The following is a 25,623-nucleotide window of genomic DNA, read 5'->3' as shown; positions in this document are numbered from 1 at the left end:
CAACAGCATTCCTACTGCTACTACTACTACTTATAATTTCTAAAGCGCTACTAGACGTACGCAGCGCTGTACACTTGAACATGAAGAGACAGTCCGTGCTCGACAGAGCTTACAATCTAATTAGGACAGCCAAACAGGACAAATAAGAGATAAGGGAATATTAAAGTGAGGATGATAAAATAAGGGTTCTGAACAAGTGAATAAGGGTTAGGAGTTAAAAGCTGCATCAAAAAGGTGGGCTTTTAGCTTAGATTTGAAGACGGCCAGAGATGGAGCTTGACGTATCGGCTCAGGAAGTCTATTCCAGGCATATGGTGCAGCAAGATAAAAGGAACGGAGTCTGGAGTTAGCAGTGGAGGAGAAGGGTGCAGATAAGAGAGATTTACCCAGTGAACGGAGTTCCCGGGGAGGAATGTAGGGAGAGATGAGCGTGGAGAGGTACTGAGGAGCTGCAGAGTGAATGTACTTATAGGTCAATAAGAGGAGTTTGAACTGTATGCGGAAACGGGTAGGAAGCCAGTGAAGTGACTTGAGGAGAGGGCTAATATGAGCATAACAACACTGGCGGAATATTAGTCGTGCAGCAGAATTTTGAAGAGGAGACAGATGGCTAAGTGGGAGACCTGTGAGAAGCATGTTGCAATAGTCTAAGTGCTTGGAACAACATTCCTGAGCCCTTACGCCAAGCCCCCTCCCTGCCCGTCTTCAAGTCTTTGCTTAAAGCCCACCTCTTCAATGCTGTGTTTGGCACCTAACCCTTACCGTTCAGTGAATCCAGACTGCCCCTATCGGACCGACCGTTCACTTGTCTATTAGATTGTAGCTCTTTGAGCAGGGACTGTCTCTCTTTGTTAAATTGTACAGCGCTGCGTAACCCTAGTAGCGCTCTAGAAATGTTAAGTAGTAGTAGTAGGTGATAAGAGTGTGGATGAGGGTTCTGGTGGTGTGCTCAGAAAGGAAAGGGCGAATTTTGGTGATATTATAGAGAAAGAAACGACAGGTTTTAGCATCTTATGTGAGTACTTTCTTGGCTGTCACATGTTCTTGTTGGAGAAATCAGGTTGGGCCAAGGAGGTTTAATGATAGGCTTATGAGTGTATCTCGCATATTATCTGGGCTGAAGGCGGCGCTTGACACCATATTCTCCAAAACAAAACAATTGCTATCACTACTGAAAACAATAACAAACTTGTGAGTTTGTTTTAAACCTCCTAGGTTTTGCATTCTCTCTATTGGAAGGGAGGAGACGGAGGGAGGTTATATTCAAAATGTATTTTGTCAGTGCTCCAGAGCTTGCTTTGTGTTACTTGCAATGCCGTATTGTGGATTTCAGTGCTGCGCTAATATGCCTTTAGTTTTTTTTTTTTCTTTACATAGAAAATATCTTTATCATCAACATATATTTTGCATATAACCCTTCCCCACGGACCCCACCCCTTCACAGACGCCTAAAAAAAAATCCACCCTCCCCTTACAACCCCTCCGTCCTAACAGAAGCAGGACATGCAAAAAAAAAAAAAAAACCTAGGGGATTTAATAAAACCTCACAAGTTCGCTGTTGTTTTGTTCTGGCCAATAGGCGGCTGCGCGGGAGGGGTCGCTGCTGACTCGCTTCTGCTGTTTGACGTTACGCTGAATTAATTAAACCTCCTTGGATTGGGCCTTTCGGCTCACATGGCCCTTCGGAGCCGGAAACGGAAGTGGAATCTCTTTTAAAGCCGGCAGCGCAGCTGAGCTGTGGAACATCTCTAAATCTCTTTGGGAACAGTGTGTTAAGAGTTGCGTTTTAGAGCGATTTTAGGGAAGTGGTAGAGGTTGCTGTAATGCTGAAGCAAAGGTCCCTAAGGACCGGACACGCATCTAAGTGTGAGGTAAATACAGGCTTAGGGTGCTCGCGGCATTCTTAGTTCATGTTATTACGTTTGCTTGTAGGCATGAATGGAGCAAACATACTCCAGATAGGTTAAAGTAGAGTAAACATCGTACATTGTATCTACTCGGGTTTTTAGGGTAACCACAGGGGACGTTAGAGGATCTGCTTATACCTAAATGTATACAGATATAATCTTATGCCTTGTGGCTATTGATCTAGTTGTGGGGTCATTAGGACAAGTTTGGGAAGCCTTGCCATAAAATTGTTCTCCATGACATGATGGAACCTCCAGGAACAAGTCCAACAAGAGCTGGTCACCTTAGAATGGCGTTTCCACTTCCAGTAACTTTACCAAGAAGGTCCCAAGACCCACGTGACTCGTCCTTAGTCTTTTGCAGGTAGTGACATTGCTTATTGGGGGGCAGAGAGTCTGTCAGAAGCAAAACTACACTTTCTGGTCCCAGGGGCATGGGGTTGCACAGTGGCATCTAGGTAGAAATATTTGGGGGTGGAGGTAAGCAAGGTAACATTTCCACCAGTTGTGCACACCTCAACAGCATGGCTACTACTACCTTAAAATTGACTGTGAAAGGAAACTTTTTTTCAAAGGTGTTTTAATGTAATATTTGATAGTATATAGAAGAAATTACTGAATAATGGGATTGAAGCATGGAGTCTATGCATGATAGAATAGAAGCCCTGTACCTCATATTATTGTCTTGATAAATATTTTAAAAGTTTGCCCTGAGTGATCTAAAAGAAATAGAAACAACAAATTATGAATGGGTAGTTCTGATTTCCAAATCAATCCAGTTATTTTAGTTATATCTCTCGGCATATAACCAAAGTTGAGGGGTGCAGATATCAGGAAAACCTGTTTTTACATACGAACATAAAAGTTGCTTGATTGGGTTAGACCATAAGTCTATCTAGCCCAGCATACTGTTTCCACCAGTGGCCAATCCAGGTCACAAGTATCTAGTACAGACCAAAAGGTAGCAAAATTACATGTTACTTAACCTCAGAAATAAACAGTGGCTTTCCCCAGGTATACCTTAACATACGAACGGCCAGACCAGTGGTCCATCTAGCCCAGTATACTGTTTCCAACAGTGGCCAATCCAGGTCACAAGTACCTGGCAGAAACCCAAATAGTATTAACATTCCATGCTACCAATGCCAGGGCAAGCAGTGGCTTCCCCATGTTTGTCTCAATAGCTAACTATGGACTTTTCCTCCAGGAATTTGGTCAAACCTTTTTTAAACTCAGATACACTAACTGCTGGTACATCCTCCTACAAAGGCTTGCAGAGCTTAACTATTCGTTGAGTGAAAAAATATTTCCTCCTGTTTGTTTTAAAAGTATTTCCATGTAACTTCATTGAGTGTCTGCTAGTCTTTGTACTTTTTGAAAGAATAAAACATTGATTCACTTCCTCTTGTTCTACATATCATATCCCCCCTCAGCCATCTCTTTTCCAAGCTGAAGAACCCTAACCTCTTTAGCCTTTCCTTATATGGGAGGAGTTCCATCCCCTATATCATTTTGGTCACTTTTTGAACTTTTTCTAATTCTGCTACATCTCTTGAGATACGGCAACTAGAAATGAATGCAGTACTCAAGGTGAGGTCGCATCATGGCGCGAATCAGAGGTATTATAGTATTCTTGGTCTTATTTACCATCCGTTTCCTAATAATTCCTAACATCCTGTTTGCTTTTTTGGCTTCCGCCAACACAAACTGGGAAGAAGATTTCAGCATATTGTCTACAACAGCATGTAGAGCTTTGTCTTGGGTGCTGACTCTCAAGCTGGACCCTAGCATCAGGTAGCTATTATTCGGATTATTCTTCCCAATGTGCATCACTTTACATTTGTCCACATTGATTTTTAATCTGCCATTTGGATACCCAGTCTTCCAATTTCCTAAGGTCTTCCTGCAATTGTTCACAGTTCACATGTGTTTTGAATAGTTTTGTGTTATCTGCAAATTTAATCACCTCACTCGTCATTCTGATTTCCGGATCATTTATAAATTGCTAATGCATCCAAGCCCGTTTTGTCAAAAATGAAACGGGCCCTAGGATGGCTCTCGTCTAAGCGATTTCTCCTCTCTCCCTTGTCCTCCCCGCCATGTCCCGCGATTCTGACCTCCCCTCCATGTGCAGCGATTCTCCTCTACCCTGCTGTCCCCTCCATGTGCCGCAATTCTCCCCTCGCCTCCCATCTCCTCCATGTCCAGCGATTCTCCTCTGCCCTGCCCTCCCCTCCTTATCCCAGGATTCTGGCCTCCCCTCCATGTCCAGCGATTCTCCTCTGCCCTGCCCTTCCATCCGTGTCCCGTGATTCATCTCCTCCCATCCCATCCATGTCCATCGGTGCTCCTCTGCCCTCCCCTCCATGCCCCTCAATTCTGTCCTTCCCTTCATGTCCAGTGATTGTCCTGTGCCCTGCCCTCCCATCCATTCGTAACATTCTGACATCAGCTCGCCTCCAGCGTTCCCTTCCCTCTCACTGTTCTGCCCTCCTTTGACGTCATTTCGCTTTACGCGAGGGTGGGACAGTGAGAGGAAAGGGAACACTGGAGGCTTGCTGACGTCAGGATGTTATGAACCCAGCCAGCCAGCCATAGAATGTTGAGGTACAAATTATATAGTAGATGTTAAATAGCAGTGGTCCCAGTACAGATCTCTGCAGCACTCCACTTTTTACTCGCCTCGATTGAGAGAAATGGCCATTTAACCCTACCCTCTGTTTTCTTCTGTCCAATAACCAATTCCTAATCTGCAACAGAACATTGCCTCCTATCCCATGAAAGTTTAATTTTCTCAGAAGTATCTCATGAGGAACTTTGTCAAAAGCTTCTGAAAATCTAAATACACTACATCAGCTGGCTCACCATTATTGACATGTTTATTCATGCCTTCAAAGAAATAAAGCAAATTAGTGAGGCAAGATTTCCCTTGACTGAAACCATGCTTTGTCCCATTAAACCTTGTTTATCTGTGTGTCCTGTAATTTTATTCTTTATAATAGTTTCCACTATTTTATTTGAAACTGACGTCAGGCTTACCGGTCTGTAATTTCCTGGATCATCCCCTGGAACACTTTTTAGAAGTCGGTGTTGCATTAGCCTCCCTCCAATCTTCAGGTATTATTGACGATTTTAACTAGTGGTTATAGTTTACTAACAGTAGGTTAGTAATTTTATGTTTCAGTTCTTTCGGTACCCTTGAATGTATGCTGTCTGGCCCAGGTGATTTGCTACTCTTTAATTTGTTGATTTTGCTCAATACGTCTTCCAGATTCATTGAGATTTCTTTCAGTTCCTCCACATCACCCTCTAGATCTTTCAACCAAAAAAAGGGAGTAGTTTAATCAACACAGCACTTCTGAAGAAGACAGAAGGACGACGTAGATGTTTCAAAAGACTTTATTGTATAAAATACCCAACACACTTTGTTTCGGCTGTAGTGCCTGCCTCAGGAGTCTGAAAAGTTAAAATACATTAAAAAATATAATAAAATAAAGGTTATATAAATATATTAATACATAATGAATAAAATAAAAACAGGATGATATAATCTGAACAAAACAATTTCAAATGATAAAACATACAAAATCTCATGTGTACTTAAAACATGATTTAATATGCAGAAATGAAATTAACCTTGGTGGTAAATGTAATGCAAAAACACAAAACTATCCAAAATAACAATCACAAATCTATAAATAAAGACATAAATAGCTGCACATTAGTATGTATCTGACTGTATATCAATATATTTTAACTATGAGTTATGAATAAAAAGCCTATCAAGGAAGTGAAAAAGCATAATAATTGAATAATAAAAACAAAAATTAGAAAACATAGGGGTCCTTTTACTAAGTTGTGGTAAAAGTGGCCTGTGGTAGTTTGGGCGTGTGTTTTTGGTGTGCACTGGACCATTTTTTACTGCAGCTGGGAAAAAAGCCATTTTTTAATGGGGCAATGAATTTAGCCATGCGCTAAAATTAAAGTATCATGCGGCTATTTACTTCCTGAGCCCTTATCGCCACCCATTGACCTAGCAGTAAGGGCTCACACGCTAGTCGTGCGGTAAGTGCCAATGTGACTGCACTGCTGATTATTGCAGGGAATGCCCCCGCAATAGAAAATAATTTATTTTCTACTGTGGGGAAACAGCGCATGCCAACTTTGAAACTATCACAGGGCACCCATGCTACTCCTGCAGTAATGCTGATTTGGTGCACACTACCCTAGCGTTAACCCTTTTGCTGCTTAATTAAAGGGCCCAATAGTGGATAACAAATGAAAAAAGGTATTAGTATGGTAAGGATAACATCACAAGTGAAATGTTAACAAAGGAATCGATAACAGATGCATGGTTATTTTTTTTTTGTTGTTGTTACATGTTGTTACATGTAGAAGTCGGCCCTTGCAGATCACCAATGTGGCCGTGCAGGCTTCTGCTTCTGTGAGTCTGACGTCCTGCCTGTGCAGCCTTCTACATGGAATGTTGCTAGTGGAATAGCAACATTCCACGTAGAATCTCCAATAGTAGCAACATTCCACGTAGAATCTCCGATAGTAGCAACATTCCATGTAGAATCTCCAATAGTATCTATTTTATTTTTGTTACATTTGTACCCTGCGCTTTCCCACTCATGGCAGGCTCAATGCGACTTACATGGGGCAATGGAGGGTTAAGTGACTTGCCCAGAGTCACAAGGAGCTGCCTGTGCCTGAAGTGGGAATCGAACTCAGTTCCTCAGTCCACCACCCTAACCACTAGGCCACTCCTCCACTAGAGCAAAGGTGTTCTATGTATAGTCAAAAACAACTGTATAGACAAAATAATAGAATTCCAAAATGCAATGGAATGTCTATGAAGGAAGATTGTTGGGGTCTTTTATGTAGGCGCACTGGCGTTTTTAGCACACCTTAAAAGTAGGTGTGTGCTAAATGCTAAAGACGCCCATAGGAATACATAGGCGTCTTTAGCGTTTAGCACACACCTATTTTTAATGCAAGGGTCAGGAGCAAGTGGGCTTTGATTCTGCTCCCATCGACCCCACTAGGACCAGTAAGGCTATCAGGTAGGCCTGGGGGGGGGGGGGGGGGCAGGCCTAGGATTCTGGGGTAATTTAGGAAACCACAGACCAGTGAGCCTGATGCAATTGCTAGGCAAAATGTTAGACAATATTTTATTACATTTGTACCCCGTGCTTTCCCACTCATGGCAGGCTCAATGTGGCTAACATATTATATACAGGTACTTATTTGTTCCTGGGGCAATGGAGGGTTAAGTGACTTGCCCAGAGTCACAAGGAGCTGCCTGTGCCTGAAGTGGGAATTGAACTCAGTTCCCCAGGACTGGAGTCCACCACCCTAACCACTAGGCCACTCCTCCACTCCACTCCACAAACTTACTAAACACATAGACAAACAGGGTCGGTCTTAGGCAGGGGCGACAGGGGTGGTTGCACAGGGCCTTGTGCTTCTAGGGGCCCCGCGGCTCTCCTTTCCACTTCCTCTTATTGCTGCGATCTGACTTTGCCTCCCCTCCCCCCCCCCCCCCCCCCCCGAGTCACAGGGTGCCTTCCCGGCACATACCTAAAGCCACCCTGGTGATCTAGTGGAGTCTTTGGGGCAGGAAAGGTCCCCAGTCTTTCCTGCCTGCTGCCGGTGCTGACTCTCTTGCTGCTACATCACTTTTTAAAAATGGGTGCCAAGACTTCCAGTGGCTTTGGAAATCTCGGCAGCCATTTCAAAGGAGATGTGGCAGCAAGAGGGTGAGTGCTGGCAGCGGGCAGGAAAGACTTGGGATCTTTCCTTCCCTGAAGACTGCACTAGACCACCAGGGTGGCTTCAGGTATGTGCCGGGAGGGCACCCTGCTGCTCGGGGGAGCTGGGAGGAGGTCTGGAATAGGTAGGTAGGTAGGTGGGAGGGGAGGATTCTGTTAAAAAAAAAAAAAAAAGAAATACAGATTGTGCACGTAGGTAGTATAATAAGTAGAGTAGCAGTGGCGTACCAAGGTGGGGGCGGTCCGCCCCGGGTGCACGCTGCTGGGGGGGGGTGCTGCGCGCCGGTCAGCGTCGTTCGTTTCCATGCTCCCTCTGCCTCGGAACAGGAACCTGTTCCGGGGCAGAGGGAGCATGGAAACGAACGACGCTGACCGGCGTGCGGCACCCCCCAGCGGCGTGCACCGGGGGAGGTTCTTTCGCCGGGGTGTGGGGTGTCCCTTCGCCGGGGGGGGGGGGGGGGGGGCTGGGCGCATCAGCGCCCCTCGGAACACCACTGTAGAGTAGTAATTTGTTATAAATCGTAATCAGTGTGTCATTTGGAGCTGGTTAAAGGGACACTTTAGTACTATAATATTCATGCAGAGATTTTTTTTCTCCTGGTAAATGGCCACTAAACAGACATCATGTTATGAGAATCAGGTGCTCAGCATTCTGAGTTTCTATCTGTCTGTTTACTTATTTATGGTATTTTATCCCACATTAAACGTGAATTTGATTGAAACCTGAGAGCATTTAAAATCTTTTGTTTTCCTGTGCCTACATCAAAAGAAAAAAAGATGGCATGTGGGAACTTTCTCCTTTTGCTTTGTGGAATGCAGTGGTATATTATAAAAATGCACTTGCCTTTTTTATTATTACTATTTCACAGAGAAGGTATTGATTAACGAGGGAAGGGTTTCCTTCATGCAGAACTGTCCAGAGTCAGTCTAACACCTATGTTTACTAAGGTGCGCTGTAGGTGCGTTAGCGTTGTTAACGCCCAAAGAAATGTCTAAGCGTGTTAGCATTTAACACGCCTTAACTTTAAAGGCACATTAAAAACGCCAACGCACCTTAGTAAACATACCCCTAAATATGCCAACATTGTACAGTTCAGCACACTGTTAGCAGCCAAGTTCATACACAGTTAATTATGTTCAGTGGAAAATAAATCCGTTGACTCAGGCAGCTTGCTATGTGAACATTCAATCACTGTTTCATTATTGCTACTAAGTATTAGATATTAAGGGTATTTGTTTTAATTCATTTATCCAGTATTTTCATGCACATGGTTTTGCTTTTTAAACCCGAAGGTTTCCTATGATAGCATTGTGCATATTTGAATTAGTTTTTCTGTACAAGTTTTGCTTGATTTGTCTTTATTTGAAATAAAAAATAATGTTTAAAAACATTGTGAACAAGGGGCGCGGCTAGGTAGGACGGGGGGAGGGGGGCCCACCGAAGTGGTCTGCACAGGGCCCTGTAATTGCTAAGACCGGTCCTGTAGACAAACATAGTTTAAAAAGACAGATAACAAAACTGAGTTGCACAGCTCTGTTGTGATATAATTTGGTAATTGTAACCTTCTTTAGTCTCACAGCAATGCTGTTTATATCATTTTAATGTTTGAGTACTTTTTGTTTTCACCAGTATACTTAATTTCTTCCCCTTTTGGTGACTTAGAGCTACAGTTTCCTCACGGATAGAAGATGGAGGAGGTATTGGCTGGTATCTGTGGTACAAGTCCCTCTGATCCTCTGCCAATTTGGCTCCATGACAGCATTGGACATTGCTTTAAGGAGCTGGTGTTGAACTCCCTCCCTCATGCTATTCTTGCTGTTACCAGCGCCTGTTATGTGGGCACACCAAGGTAAGCTCTGATCTTCTTGAGCAGTCTTTGCCTCTGGACTTTGTCCTTCCTGTGCCGCCTGTATCACAAAACCAGCTTATTGATACTCTGTCAGTTGGTGGAATTATGCCATTAATTCTCTGTAGGGTTTGCAATGCACCAGAGTTCTGTTTTGGGGGGAGGGGTATAGCATCATGCTGTGACTAGTATGCAGGCCTTTTTCTGCCCTGGGTTTTCTGTCATGTAACCAGCTTAGCCATTCATCCCATTTTGATCGGTAAATAATAAATAAGAACCCAGCCTTAGCTTGGGATGGGATGTGGATAAAGATGACTCGGGAAATAGTCTTCCAAGAAACCATCATTCAAGTGGCAGCCCCCATTAGTTATTTGTGACTTTGTATTTGTGTATGGGGCTACCTTACCTTTGTAGGGAGCTTGTACTATAACTCTTTTATTGAGTAGTATGATTCGTTGACTTGCCTGTTTTGAGAGGAGGGGTGGAATTGTTCGGTGACTGCAAATGGTATGAAAATTGTCTCTGGTTCCCATGGAATCTTTCTGAAATGACTCCCTCTTGTTTTGTAGATTTTCTGGCTATGACAACCTCTCCAGGCCCAGCTGGAAATGCAGGATCCTTGTGTCTTTCTTCTTTGCCGTCCTTTCCCTCCTTGATATAATCCTGTCAGTCGTCTTTCCACAGCAAGGCACCATCTCTTTGGCAGTGCTGGCAGGTGGCATCTCAGCACTCGCATGGGTCACACATGGCTTGGCACTGCTCATGCTCTTCAGGTCAGTGCATGGCGTCTCCCGAGGTCCTCTGGCTATGTTCATTCTTGTGCTTCTGCCTTTGCCAGCCCTGGTGATCACCATAGTGTCTTACTGTCTGTCTTGGATATCAACCTATCCCCTCCAGCCTGGTTCCATCTCAAAGCTTGCCATCACATGCCTACAGCTGGCCTGTCTATTTGTATATATAATTGCATTCATTGCCCCTGTCCCTAGAAGACAAGATTTTTGTTCCATCAATGATGCTTCTGAACGTGCACCCCTCCTTTCGGGCTCAGGAACTTTGACATCTGATGCACAGGTTGTTGGTGAGGATGGTGAGAGCTGGCTTTCAAGGTTTTTCTACCTCTGGATGAATCCTTTGATGAAACGTGGTTACCGGAAAAAGTTAAACCAACCACATGATGTCTATCTTCTACCTTGCCAGCTTCAAGCAGCAACAGTCCAAGATCGTTTTCATGCCTGCTGGCAGAAGCACATGCAGAAAAAGGACCCCACTATGTGTCAGGCCTGCAACTCTACTGAATCCAGCTACAGGGGCAGTGCTTTACACTCTGGACTAGCTGTAGCTCCAGATGATCCTGCTGGCAGAACTCAGAATATTCATAACAATGTGCGTCTCCTGTCTGTACTCAACTCATCATTTGGGCTTAGATATTACTCCCTGGGGTTACTTAAGCTGGGAGGCAGTATGTTGAACTTTGCTGGCCCCCTTCTCCTCAACTTATTGGTGAATTTCATGGAGTCAAGGCAAGAACCACTAAGTCATGGGATCTTATATGCTGTTGGACTCTTTGCCAGCTCCTTTCTTGGTGCTATCTTGCGCAGCCAGTTCACATATGAGATTAACAAGGTGATGCTAATGGTTCGAGCTGCCATTGTTGCCTCTGTGTACCGCAAATCCCTGCGGGTAAATGGCACCACACTGTCTCGCTTCTCCACAGGTGAGATTGTCAATTTCATGAGTACTGACACAGATCGACTCATCAACTTCTGCCCCAGCTTCCATGAGCTGTGGAGCCTCCCAATCCAGTTTGGAATTACCCTTTACCTCCTGTACCTACAGGTGGGGGTGTCTTTTCTGGGTGGACTGGGCCTGGCCTTGCTACTTGTGCCCCTCAACAAGTACATTGCTAACCGCATCATGGAAAACAACAAGGGAATGCTGGAACACAAGGACTCCAGAGTTAAGGTAGGATCTAGCTTCTGGTAGGATCTCATTGTACTGAAGAGATCTCAGACTTGCTGTCAAGGGCTTGGGGCTTAGTGGGGTTAAGGAGGCAGATGAAGTCACATGATCAGTAAACAAAAAGAAAAAGTGGGAATGACTAAACAACCTAGAAAGGATGATCCAGTACAGAAATGACCTTTATTATTGTAACTTGAAAAGAAACAAAAAGAAAAAGGAAACACCACCTTTCCCTGCTCAAAACATTAAAAAATAAAGGTAGGAGAAAATAAAAAATACAAACTACAAATTACCAAAATGACTATAAACCTACAAGTTAACAAAAATCTTTCCAAAATACAACTGCCGATATATATGAGCCCTAAGAGCCTAACATCAGGTATAACATAGCATAAGGCATAGGACCTTTTACAGTGCACAGTTGTTTTAAGTCTACTCCTTCACTACAGAGTTCTTATGTGTCAAAGCTCATAGGGCTGTCCCAAAAAATACCTTAATTAAAAAAAATCCCAAAACTGATTGCCATACAAAAGTCTTTTATTAGATACTTGTAATCTGCATTCTCTACATATAAAAAATATATTTATTTATAAACCATAACATGACCACTTATCTGCAGAATGCAGCCATCGGTGCTGAAGGCAAATCCATACCTGACACTCACAAAGGTCAAACCAGGAGCGTTTCGGCAAATAGCTTGCATCTGAGGTTTTTCAAATGGGTCAGTCACAAAACTAAAAACAAACAAGCCATCAGTAACTAAAATAGTCCCTGTAGAATGTAAAAACATTTTTAAAAATCACATAAATCACATTGCTGTACTTGCATAACTTCAAAAGGCTCAACGCCTAACTCCAAAATCAGCGGCACAGAGGTGGATGAGCAAGCGCCACAAACCACACTATTTAAACATCTGATGTATGAAGTCATAAAATACTTAGGGGTCCTTCTACTAAGGTGCACTAATGGATTTAGCGTGCGCTATATAATAAATGCCCATTATATTCCTATGGATGTCTTATCATTTAGCACATGTTAAATGTGTTAGCGCACCTTAGTAAAAGGACCCCTTAGGGGGTTTCCTTTTATTGACTGTTTACATAGTGCACTTACAAAGCCATAGAAATACCTCCACACTAAATACGAAGAATATTTTTCAACAACTGAACTACCAGTCAATTATTTTATTCAAACCAAAGGGTTCCAAGCTCGATGATAAAAATAAATAAATCCAGCGTCTTTCCTTTTGTAAAAGCACAATATCTGGATTTCTACCATGTGCAGAAAGTTTCTCCAAAGCAGTAAAGTGTAAATCCCTCAAACCATGGGAGGTGGTCAAACAGTAAGCCACTAAAGATGCATTAACATCCCGCTGTTGTAAACGGCTCTAATGTTCAGTCTTTCTAGTTTTAAGAGAACATATGGTTTTCCCCACATAAACTAAAGACACCAAATTGCATATACAAGAAAAATTTGACAAGTGGTAAAAGATTTGAAGTTAATTGTCCATTGTGACCGAACAGTGTGTTTTTAACTGTCTAAATTAATTCTGAAGTGCATTTCTGTAGTTTGGCCAGCAGGTGGTGCATGTTTTATGTTAAAGCTGTTATAGAAAAGTGAATGCCCTCTTTTAGTTTCACTCTGTGAAGAAGTGAATCTCCAGTACTGTGAACAGTATACTTCTAAAACTTGTTTACTGCATGATTGGCCCAGGAGCTCTTTACATTTGAACTGTACTGGGTTCCCCCCCCCTCCCCCCCCCAGTTTCAGCCCTGGAGAAGAGAGAAAGAGCTCTTTGCTGAAGCCCTGTAAAAAACAGTTATATTTGATAACTGGTGAACAGCTATATGCCCTGGTCTCCCTAGGTACTTTTAGGAAGTAAACAAATGTTTAGTTAGTGTTATAATTGATCCATATTTCAGTTACCTGTTATTGTTTGCTGATTGCACATTTTTTGTTAATTGTTCAATTTTTAAAGACAATAAACAATATTTAGTTTATTGCCTCTCTGTCTGGACTGATAAAGAATCCTGGTGGTTTGTGTGTTGGGTCTGTGAGTGCTTTCTGGGAACTGTGGGACCACTGGGAGGGTAGTCCCAGTAACCTAGAAATCACTGGTGATAATTTGAGAGCGGAAGACTTGCCCAGAGGCAGTTGTGACCCAGTTGATGGGAGGAGGGTGCTAGTGTAGAGCACAAGCAGCAGATGCAGGTGGACATGAGCTGTGCTGGGGATAGACCCTCTAAGTGGCTGCGGGGTATCCGGGTGGCTAGGCATTTCTTGACATCCATTTCATGCTAACGATTGCCCTGAAAAAAAAGGAGCCGACCCATTTGAAATACCCCGGAAATAGGCTGTTTGTTGAAATACTCCTGATTGTACAGTCAGTCTTCAGAGCTGATAGCTGCATTTTGCAGATAAGTGGTCATGTTATGGTTTAAAATATTTTTTATATCTAGAGAACACAGAGAATACAGGTGATAAATATCTAATAAAAGATTTTTGTATTGAATCAAAGTTTTTTTTAAATTAAGGTATTTTATTGGGAGAGTCCTATGAGCTCTGTAGTGAAGGTGCGAACTTGAAACGACTGTGTGCTGTAAAAGGTCATATGCCTTGTACTATGTTATATTTGATGTTAGGCTCTTAGGGCTCATATATATTGGCAGCTGTGATTTGGAAAACATAGTAGATGACGGCAGAAAAAGACCTGCACGGTCCATCCAGTCTGCCCAACAGGACAAACATATGTGTATACCTTACCTTGATTTGTACCTGCCTTATTCAGGGCACAGACCGTACAAGTCTGCCCAGCAGTACTTCCCGCCTCCCAACCACCAGTCCCGCCTCCCATCACCGGCTCTGGCACAGACCGTATAAGTCTGCCCTCCATTATCCTCGCCTCCCAACCACCAACCCCTCTTCCCCCCTCCTGCTCCGCCACCCAATTTCGGCTAAGCTTCTGAGGATCCATTCCTTCTGCACAGGATTCCTTTATGTTTTTGGTAATTTGTAGGTTATTTTTATGTGTTTATTTTTATTTTATCACACCTTTATTTTTTTGTCTTTTATTATAGTAAAACATAAATTTTGAAAGGTGCGATGCATCCGGACTCGATATGGGTCATGTTTCACCATTAACGCCTATGTCAGGACTCCATGGGGTCCTCTTACCAAAAGGTAGTAAAAGGGGCCCTGCAGTGGGGTCTGCACGCCAAGGCCTCTTTTTATCACCACTGATAAAAGGCCTTTTTTTAAGGAAGGAAATAGCCCTGTGTGCCACATAGTCATTTCCTGGGAAAGCCCTTACTACCATACTGTGGTAGGGGCTCTGGCAGTAACCATGCAGTATGTGGTGCTGCCTGATTACCACTGGGCATGCCTCCTGCACTAGAAAATACAAACACATTTTCTAGTGCTGTAACCTCCGGAAGCTGTAACTACCGCCGGGCTCCTAAACAGGCTCGGCAGTAGAGCCGATTTGGCAAGTGGTGGTACAGCTACTGCCACTTCATAAAAAAGGGCCCCCATGATACTAAAGAGAATATCAATCAAGCCATCAACACCTTGATAACACATAAAACAAAATAAGAAAATATGGATAAAACTAAAAATAACATATTTTTTGAAAACCATAAATAGAAATCAGTAAGAAAATCTTAAAACTTAAATATCTTGACATCATAAATCTACAATCGCCATAACGGAACAATGTAAGCCACATTGAGCCTGTAAATAGGTGGGAAAATGTGGGATACAAATGCAATAAATAAATACATACATATAAAACATCAATAAATAATCACCTTAAACAAATAGCTAGTAAATCATAAAATATCAAATATCAGAAAAAGGAAACATAACATATATAAACTAAGTATGTTATACAAAGCCATTAGATATCTAAAGAGGACCTCAGTTCCTTAGATAATATAAAATCTATTTTTATTCATAAAGAATCATATAAATAAAAGAAAGAAAGCGTATAATTTAATAATGTTAGGTGAATACATATCATGTGTGAAAAGACTAACCTTAAGGTCTTTACTATGTGGAGAGTGAACTGGAATATTATGGGATGTTACACATATATACCCTAATTTTGTATATGGCGCTCAGAATTAGGTGCACACCCAATTTGTATGAATTTAACTGATAAATGAGCCAATTAGCGTTAATTGGCATTTAAATTTGCGCACACATCTTTATGCACCGGGATCCATGTAAATCTTACGTGTGGATCTAAAAAGGGGGCACAGTCATGGGAGGGGCAGGGGCAGATCAGGGGTGTTCCTGGAATTTACATGCGATGCAAACAGCTTTCTGTTGTCCTACTCTCTAAGTATAAATGAACAGCTTTTCTACTTTTTGTATGGTGTTCCTTTCCTTTTTTAAAAATGATGTCATCATTTTTATGTAAACCACTCTGCTCTGTCTCGGCAGTTGAGCAGTATACCAAGTTTTAATAAAACATAAAAAATAAGGGAGATGCGTGCCTAATTTAGGCACAAGAATTTACACCAGGTTTCAGTTAGTGTAAATCCTCGCCCCCAAAATTGAGTGTAGATCCTGGCACCAAACACTAGTCTGTAAACAGCGCCCAACTCTGAACTTTGTTTATTTATTTATTTATTGCATTTGTATCCCACATTTTCCCACCTCTTTGCAGGCTCAATGTGGCTTACAATACATCATGAGTGGTGGAAATATATTACAAAATAGACATTTAGTGTTACAGAAGGATCTTGGGTAACATGATAATGAAAAAGAAAAACATGATAGTAGTATAACAAGTAGATACTATAAGACAATTCTTGGTTCTCATTTTTAATTGGTGCTGATTTTTCAACACCATATACAGAATTTATTCCATAATTCATTTGTGTTTAAAAGGTTTAGGCTGTGGCCAGCAAGCTGACCTTTAACTCTGAATAATACATGTGCTAGAGTATGCATCTATTATGTCCGTGTTTAAATTTGATCATATCTGAAAGAGGAACTATGCAATCTTCTTATACAGTGGAACTATAATAAATGACTACTACAAATAGGAGTAAAACAGACATCATTAATCGTGTAGAAAAACAAAAAATGCTGAGGAACCGATGAACAGCTTTAGTGATAGTTATATAGGTGTTTCATATGCTGAAAATAATGAGTGATAAAGATGAGGTATCTGTGGTGAATGTCATGTGGACAAATTAAAAGCAAGGCTTAAAATATTGTGAACGAACATGTTTGTTTATGAACAAGTGCAATTAAATACAAATGCAGTCTGTGAATTAATAAAAGCATGAATAGTGTAGCTTGGAATTTAACATATGACCTGTGATGACTTACAAGAGTCATGTCTCAAAAAATCTTTAATGAAACGTCCCTAAAGAAGGTATGTAAAAGGAGATATGAGAGTTAATAAAACCCCAGCATAAAAAATGGGAATGCAAAACATGCTGCTGTAAAACAATTGCTTCAATCCCATCAAAAAAATGATGAGGTTTGGTGTCCTGAAAAGATCACTGCTAGGTGATAAATGAAAATGTTACCCATCAGAGCACATGGTTAAACACACAGTGGAATATCCATGATCAGTTCCGGCAAATCCAAAACTCCAGAGACAGCTAGCTAAGTGATTCCCAATTAATGATGCTGATAGGTGAAAATTTTTATTCCTGGCATACTAAAAACTAGAAATATGGTGTAGGGATGTGTTACACATAAGAACATAAGATGGGCCATGACTGGGTCAGACCAAGGGGTCCATTGAGCCCAGCATTTTGACTGAGACGATGGCCAATCCAGATCAAAAATACCCAGCAGATCCATTTCTTCTTGCATACTTCCTGGGCTTTCCCAAATCTACCTAAGAATGATTTATGGATGTTTTCTCCAGGAACTTGTCAAAACTCTCTTTAAACCTTCCTGTGTGAACTGCCTAAGTACATAAGTATTGCCATTCTGGGAAAGACCAAAGGTCCATCAAGCCCAGCATCGTGTTTCCAACAGTGGCCAATTCAGGTCACAAATACCTGGCAAGATCCCAAAAAAGTACAAAAGATTTTATACTGCTTATCCCATAAATAGTGGATTTTCCCCAAGTCCATTTAATAATGATCTATGGACTTTTCCTTTAGGAAGCCGTCCAAAGTACCTTTTTTAAACTCCGCTAAGCTAACTGCCTTTACCACATTCTCCGGCAATGAATTCCAAAGTTTAATTACATGTTCCATAGCGTCCCCAGATCAATCCAGAGACTTGTGGGTTATGTCCCTCCACTAGCAGGTTAGATAGAGAGAACACCAAAGTTCGCCCACAAAAGGGCATGTGCAGCCAGCTTACCTTCAGTATTCTCTCTATCTAGCAGGTGAAGAGACATGCTGTGCAGCTCTGAAGTGATTTGGCTCCTATCCCGTTCTCTCGGGGGTTGTTGAGCTTGATTTGGGGTTGAGGTGCTTTGCGCATGTTGGGGTTACACCTGGTGGTGCCAGGTCCCTACCCGTCTCCCCCCACCAGCCTACTGCTGCTTAGGGATTCGTCTGTCAGTGTTTCTCTCTGCCTCTTAAAAAAAAAAAAAAAAAAAAAACTTTACAGAGACACAAACACAGATCCCTACAGGTTAAGCAGTGTTTTCTCAGTTCTCAGAGTTCCAGGCTTCAGCGGCTATTTCTTTTGTCAGCAGCTCTCATCACGGGAGTCCTGAATGTGCAGGCGGTTTTCCTCAGCCGGAACCGGTTGAATGCGGGGGAGTGGGAGCTCTCTCCAGTAGCGTTCGACCGGATTACGTCTCGTTGGGGGATGCTAGTACTGGATCTAATGGCCTGTTATTCCAATGCAAAGTGCCTCGCGTTTTCAGCAGGGGCAGGGAATTCGGGTCCGAAGGAATAGACGCGTTATTGCAAAGGTGGCCGCATTATCTCCTGTATGTCTTTACTCTGTGGCCCATGCTCGGTCGGGTGATCGGCAGGATCGTGCAGCATTCAGGAGTGGTCATTCTGGTGGCTCTGGATTGGCCCAGGCATCCTTGGTATGCGGATTTGGTGCGTCTGTTGATAGATGACCTGTTGCGGCTGTCAGACGTTCCCGATCTGATTCAGGGGCCAGTGATCATGCAGGATTCCATTCCGTTTGGTCTTACGGCTTGGCAATTGAGCGGTCACAGCTCAGACGCAGAGGGTTTTTGGAGTCAGTGATTGGGACGATGCTGCAAACGCGCAAGCGATCTACTTCTTTGGTGTACGCTAGTGTCTGGCGAACTTTTGTTGCTTGGTGCTCGTCCTCAGCCATTTCGCCGGAGTCGGCTCCTCTCGCGTCCATTTTAGCCTTCTTGCAAGAGGGGCTTGAGAGGGCCCTCTCTTTGAGCTCTCTTAAGGTACTGGTGGCAGCATTGGCCTGGTTCTGAGGCCAGTTAGGTGGTCGATCGTTGGCCGCTCATCCGGATGTGGTTCGTTTTCTCCGGGGCGTTAGTCATGTTCGACCCTGGTGGTACCGGAATGGAGTTTGAACCTAGTACTGAGGGCGTTACAGCGGGCCCCATTTGAGCCTCTGAGTAAGACGTCTTTGAAGGATCTCACGTTGAAGACGGTGGTTTTGGTGGCCATGGCTTCGGCCAGAAGGGTATCGGAGCTACAGGCTCTGTCATGCAGGGATCCCTTTCTGTGTTTTTCAGAAGCTGGGGTCTCAGTACGTACGGTTCCGTCATTTCTGCCAAAGGTGATTTCGCGTTTTCACCTTAATCAGGAAGTGCATTTACCAACCTTCAAGTGGGAAGATTACCCGGAGGATTTTCGCCAGTTGTGTTGTTTGGATGTCAAAGGGCTCTTCTCGCATATTTAGAGGTTACTAATTCTTTCTGGAAGTCAGATCATCTCTCTGTCTTGTTTGCGGGACACAAAAAGGGACAGAGCTTCCAAGGCTACGATTGCTCGATGGCTACGGGAAGCGATCAGCTCTGCGTATCTTCCATGGGGAAGCCGATTCCTCTTCAGATTCGCGCGCATTCGACTAGATCTCAGGCCACGTCCGTTGTGGAGTACCGGCTGGTGCCATTGGACGAGATTTGTAGAGCGGCTACTTGGGCGTCGGTACACATTTTTGCTGGACATTATCGACTTGATGTCGCGGCGCATCAGGATGCGTTTTTCGGCGCTTTGGTGCTGTCTTCAGGGAGTATGCGGTCCCACCCTTCTTGAGGACTGCTTTGGTACATCCCACAAGTCTCTGGATTGATCTGGGGACGCTATGGAAGGTAAAATAATGTCTTACCTGATAATTTTCTTTCCATTAGTCCCTCAGATCAATCCAGAGGCCCTCCCTGGGGTGCGCATTAGCTGATTCTGTATGAGGTATATATGGCAGAGTTTGGTATAGTTTATGTGGTTTAGGTCCGCGTTCTTCTGTTGGTCTGGAAGTTTGGATTCAACAAGTTATTGTCTTGACCTCATCCTCTACTCTTCCAGCTCTCCCTCCAATTTCCATGTTTCAACTCTCCCTCTCTCCGATCATCACCTAAACACCTTCACACTTCTTCACCCCCCCCCCCCCTCAGCCCCGTCCAACTTTAACCACCACCTCCAGGAATCTCCAGGCTATCGACCCTCCCACCCTATCCTCTATTATTTCTAATCTCCTCCCCTCCATCATGTCCTCCGAGTCTGTCGACAAAGCTGTCTCCGCTTACAATGCCACTCTCTCCTCTGCTCTGGACACCCTCGCACCTTCCACCTCCCGTCCCACAAAGCGTACTAATCCCCAGCCCTAGCTGACCCCTTGCATCCGTCACCTTCGCTCCTGCACCCGATCTGTGGAGCGCCTCTGGAGGAAATCCCGCACCCATTCAGATTTCCTTCACTACAAATTCATGTTATCCTCCTTCCACTCCTCCCTTTTCCTTGCCAAACAGGACTACTACACCCAATTGACCAATTCTCTCAGCTCCAACCCCCGTCGTCTCTTCTCCACCCTTAACTCCCTCCTCAAAGTGCCCTCCGCTCCCACCCCACCCTCGCTCTCTCCTCAATCACTGGCTGATTACTTCCGCAACAAGGTGCAAAAGATCAACCTTGAGTTCACTACCAAGCCATCTCTTCTTCACCCTGCAACCCTCTCCCTCACCCAACCAACCCAGGCCTCTTTCTCCTCCTTTCCTGTCATCACCGAGGAGGAAACCGCTCACCTTCTTTCCTCATCGAAATCCACCACCTGCTCTTCTGATCCCATCCCCACCAACTTACTTAACATCATCTCTCATACTGTCACCCCTTCCATCTGTCATATCCTCAACCTCTCTCTCTCCACTGCAACTGTCCCTGACACCTTCAAGCACGCCGTAGTCACACCTCTCCTCAAAAAACCATCACTCGACCCTACCTGTCCCTCCAATTACCGCCCCATCTCCCTCCTACCCTTCCTCTCCAAAATACTTGAGCGTGCCGTTCACAGTGGCTGCCTTGATTTTCTCTCCTCTCATACCATCCTCGATCCACTTCAATCCGGTTTCTGCCCTCTTCACTCGACAGCAACAGCACTCTCTAAAGTCTGTAATGACCTGTTCCTTGCCAAATCCAGAGGCCACTACTCCATCCTCATCCTCCTTGATCTATCCGCCGCTTTTGACACTGTGAATCATGACTTACTTCTTGCCACACTGTCCTCATTTGGGTTCCAGGGCTCTGTCCTCTCCTGGTTCTCCTCCTATCTCTCCCACCGCACCTTCAGAGTTCACTCTCATGGATCTTCCTCCACCCCTATCCCCCTATCTGTTGGTGTTCCCCAGGGATCGGTCCTTGGACCCCTTCTCTTCTCAATCTACACCTCTTCCCTGGGCGCCCTGATCTCATCTCATGGTTTCCAGTATCATCTCTATGCTGATGATACCCAGCTATATCTGTCCACACCAGACATCACCGCAGAGACCCAGGCAAAGGTATCAGCCTGCCTATCCGACATTGCTGCCTGGATGTCCAACCGCCACCTGAAACTGAACATGTCCAAGACCGAGCTCATCGTCTTTCCACCAAAACCCACGTCTCCTCTTCCTCCACTTTCTATCTCAGTTGATAACACCCTCATCCTCCCCGTCTCATCTGCCCGCAACCTCGGAGTCATCTTTGACTCCTCCCTCTCCTTCTCTGCGCATATCCAGCAGACTGCCAAGACCTGCCGCTTCTTTCTCTTTAACATCAGCAAAATTCGCCCTTTCCTCTCTGAACACACCACCCGAACTCTTGTCCATGCTCTCATCACCTCTCGCCTTGACTACTGCAACTTACTCCTCACTGGCCTCCCACTTAGCCATCTATCCCCCCTTCAATCTGTTCAGAACTCTGTGGCACGTCTCATATTCCGCCAAAACCGATTTACTCATATCACCCCTCTCCTCAGGTCACTTCACTGGCTTCCATTCAGATACCGCATTCAATTCAAGCTTCTCCTTCTTACCTACAAATGCATTCAGTCTGCTGCCCCTCACTACCTCTCCTCCCTCATCTCCCCCTATGTTCCCACCCGTAACCTCCGTTCACAGGACAAATCCCTCCTCTCTGTACCCTTCTCCAACACCGCCAACTCCAGGCTCCGCTCATTCTGCCTCGCCTCACCCTATGCTTGGAACAACCTTCCTGAGCCCTTATGCCAAGCCCCCTCCCTGCCCATCTTCAAGTCTTTGCTTAAAACCCACCTCTTCAATGCTGCATTCGACACCGAACTCTTACCGTTCACTAAATCCAGGCTGCCCCAATTTGACCGCCCCTATCGGACTGTCCGTTCACTTGTCTCTTAGATTGTAAGCTCCTTGAGCAGGGACCGTCCCTCTATGTTAAATTGTACAGCGCTGCGCAACCCTAGTAGCGCTTTAGAAATGTTAAGTAGTAGTAGTAAGTAGTTATTGGAAAATTGTTACTGTGAAGCAGCTGGAGGGTTTTCCTTCAGATTATTTGCTTTTTTTGAGAGGCAGGAGAGTGAACTATGGTTCAAATGATTTCTTACTGCTTTGGTATCGTATACTGAAGGTAAGCTGGCTGCACATGCCCTCTTGTGGGCGAACTTCGGTGTTCTCTCTATGTAACTTGCTAGTGGAGGGACATAACCCACAAGTCTCTGGATTGATCTGAGGGACTAATGGAAAGGAAATTATCAGGTAAGACATAATTTTACCTTGAATGAAGAAAACTGTTCTCCGATTTGTTTTAAATTTACTACATTGTTGCTTCATCGCATGCCCCCTAGTCCTAGTATTTTTGGAAAGCGTAAACAGATGCTTCACATCTACCCGTTCAACTCCACTCATTATTTTATAGACCTCTATCATATCACCCCTCAGCCGCCTTTTCTCCAAGCTGAAGAACCCTAGCCGCTTTAGCCTTTCCTCATAGGGAAGTCGTCCCATCCCCTTTATAATTTTCGGCGCCCTTCTCTGCACCTTTTCTAATTCCACTATATGTTTTTTGAGATGCGGCGACCAGAATTGAACACAATATTCGAGGTGCGGTCGCACCATGGAACGATATAGAGGCATTATAACATCTTTATTTTTGTTTTCCATTCCTTTCCTAATAATACCCAACATTCTATTTGCTTTCTTAGCCGCAGCAGCACACTGAGCAGAAGGTTTCAACGTGTCATCAACGATGACACCTAGATCCCTTTCTTGGTCAGTGACTCCTAACGTGGAACCTTGCATGACGTAGCTATAATTCGGGTTCCTCTTTCCCACATGCATCACTTTGCACTTGCTCACATTAAATGCCATCTGCCATTTAGATGCCCAGTCTCCCAGTCTTGTAAACTCCTCTTGTAATTTTTCACAATCCTCCCGCGATTTAACGACTTTGAATAACTTTGTGTCATCAGCAAATTTAATTACCTCACTAGGTACTCCCATCTCTAGGTCATTTATAAATATGTTAAAAAGCAGCGGTCCCAGCACAGACCCCTGGGGAACCCCACTAACTACCCTTCTCCATTGAGAATACTGGCCATTTAACCCTACTCTCTGTTTTCTATCTTTTAACCAGTTTTTAATCCACAATAGAACACTATCTCCTTCTGAAAATTCAGATACACAATATCAACCGGCTCCCCTTTATCCACATGTTTGTTCATCCCTTCAAAGAAATGTAGTAGATTGGTGAGGCAAGATTTCCCTTCACTAAATCTATGTTGACTTTGTCTCATTAATCCATGCTTTTGAATATGCTCTGTAATTTTGTTCTTAATAATAGTCTCTACCATTTGGCCCGGCACTGACGTCAGACTCACTGGTCTATAATTTCCCGGATCTCCTCTGGAACCTTTTTTAAAAATCGGCATTACATTGGCCACCCTCCAATTTTCCGGTACCACACTCGATTTTAAGGATAAATTACATATTACTAACAATAGATTAACAATAGATTAACCCTATGAATAACTGTCTATTACAAAAATACAAGTGCAGTACATGATCCTGGTTTTTGGTAATATGAAGGTTACAGCCAATGTTACCCCCTTGTCTTCCCTACAGCAGACTATTCCAAAGGTATTAGACATGCTAAGGCCCCCCTCTCCTCCCTGTCTTCTCTTTGATTTCCCCACCTGCCATTACTGTCACACCGACAGACCCTCACCAAATACAGAACAAGGGATCACAAATCAGAAATAAAAATATTTAGACAAAAATTGAACTGGGAACCCCAAAAAGTTAAACTTAGCATGTACTGCAACTCTGGAGAAACAAAAACAGAATTAATTTCCTTTCTACTGAACACAATACAAACACATTTGCTTTGCAAATTTCCCAAAGCCAACATATTCCATTTAAAACATTCAAAATAAATTGCTTTTATCTACCTTTGTGGTCTGGACGTTGTGTTTTTCCATCATGTTGGTTGCAGTTTCTCTTCTGCTTTCCTATCTGTCATCTTCTAATTCTCTTTCAAGCAGTTGCTGTCCATTTGTCTTTTTTACCCTCACTACAACTGCTTCTTACATATTGATGTTTTGGGGGGGTTGTTTTTTTTTTTTAGCTCTTTCCTCTTTTTTCCTTCTTTCTGCCTCAGTGTCAACTCAAATTTCACCCTCTCACTGTTCTCCTTTTTAGTTTACAGCGACCTATCAGATTTCCATCTTCTCTCACCCACTAGCTTTTGCATTCCCCATCTTGCTCCTTCCCCAGCCCTCCATTCCCTTTCATTACCATATTTCTATCTTCTGTAATCACTATCTTTTCATTAGTTTCCTTGCCACCCCCTTCCTCCCCTTCCTGGCCTCTCCCACATTGTTCTACCATTCCCAGCATCTTCCTCCTTCCGCCCTTCTAGCCATCTTCTGCTCCCTCTTTCTCCCCTCCCCACTCTTGCAGCCTTACATCTCTCTGTCCCTTCTCTCTTCCCTCCTGCCCTCTCCCCCATGTTCCAACATATCTCCCTCTCTCTTCCATCACTCCCTTCTGCTCCTGAATCCAACATCTCCTCTTTTCTCCCCTCTCCACCTCCTGTGTATCTCTCTCTCCCTCTCATCCACCCCTACGTCCAACATAGCTCCCTTTCTCACACTTTCCACCATATCTCCCTCTCTTGTGCCATGGGTCCAACACTTCTCTTCCACCTCTCCCCATGCAGCATTCTCTCCCTCTTACTGCCATGTCCAACATTTCAGCCTGTCTCCCACTGTCCACCATGCCTCTCTCTCCGTCCCTTTTTCCCTGTCCAACATCTCTCGCTTCCCCCCTACAGCATCTCTTCCTCCCCTCCACCATCATGTCCAACATTTCACCATCTCCCCCTCCTCACCACCCCATGTACAACATTTACCATCTCTCCCGCCCCACTACCCCTATGTCCAACATTTCTCCCTCTCTCGTCCCTCTCCCCTCCCCATGCAGCATGTTCCCCTCCCTTCCAAACCATATGCAAGATTTTTTCCTTTCTTTCCCATCTCCACCCTATGTCCCACAATTCTCTCCGTCTCTTGCCTCCTCCCCACCTTGTGCCCCCCCATGCAGCATTTCTCTTTCAGAAAGAGACCTCCCCCCCAACTCTCCCTCTCACTTCAGTGGAGCAGCACCCTTAACAGCGCCGTTATTGGAGGAAGCAGGCTGAGCTCCCATGATCCTGCATCTTCCTCTTTCTCTCTCAGCAGCAGCAGTAGTGATTCCCACACGCT

The 25,623-nt window shown here is 44.0% G+C and overlaps 1 protein-coding gene and 1 long non-coding RNA gene across 3 annotated transcripts in view; one reads left to right on the top strand and one right to left on the bottom strand.

Moving 5' to 3' along the window:
* Positions 1-1,713: 1,713 nt before the first annotated feature.
* Positions 1,714-25,623, top strand: part of LOC115465420 (multidrug resistance-associated protein 7-like) — a 181,945-nt gene continuing 158,035 nt past the window's right edge. The window contains 4 exon segments of the mRNA XM_030195872.1: positions 1,714-1,871; positions 9,345-9,429; positions 9,432-9,531; positions 10,098-11,490. Of these exon segments, the coding sequence (XP_030051732.1) occupies positions 1,824-1,871; positions 9,345-9,429; positions 9,432-9,531; positions 10,098-11,490 (1,626 nt within the window). The 5' untranslated portion in view covers positions 1,714-1,823.
* The window catches only part of LOC115465421, a 39,801-nt gene continuing 19,468 nt past the window's right edge, over positions 5,291-25,623 (bottom strand). For both annotated transcript variants that reach the window (XR_003941410.1, XR_003941411.1), the window contains 2 exons: positions 12,141-12,221; positions 5,291-5,363 (listed from right to left, as the gene is read on the bottom strand). This is a non-coding gene — a long non-coding RNA (uncharacterized LOC115465421). The remainder of the gene's footprint in view (positions 5,364-12,140; positions 12,222-25,623) is intronic.

Source organism: Microcaecilia unicolor, chromosome 3 (genome assembly GCF_901765095.1).
Source record: "Microcaecilia unicolor chromosome 3, aMicUni1.1, whole genome shotgun sequence".
Classification (NCBI taxonomy): domain Eukaryota; kingdom Metazoa; phylum Chordata; class Amphibia; order Gymnophiona; family Siphonopidae; genus Microcaecilia; species Microcaecilia unicolor.
This window is presented reverse-complemented; position numbering and strand designations above follow the sequence as displayed.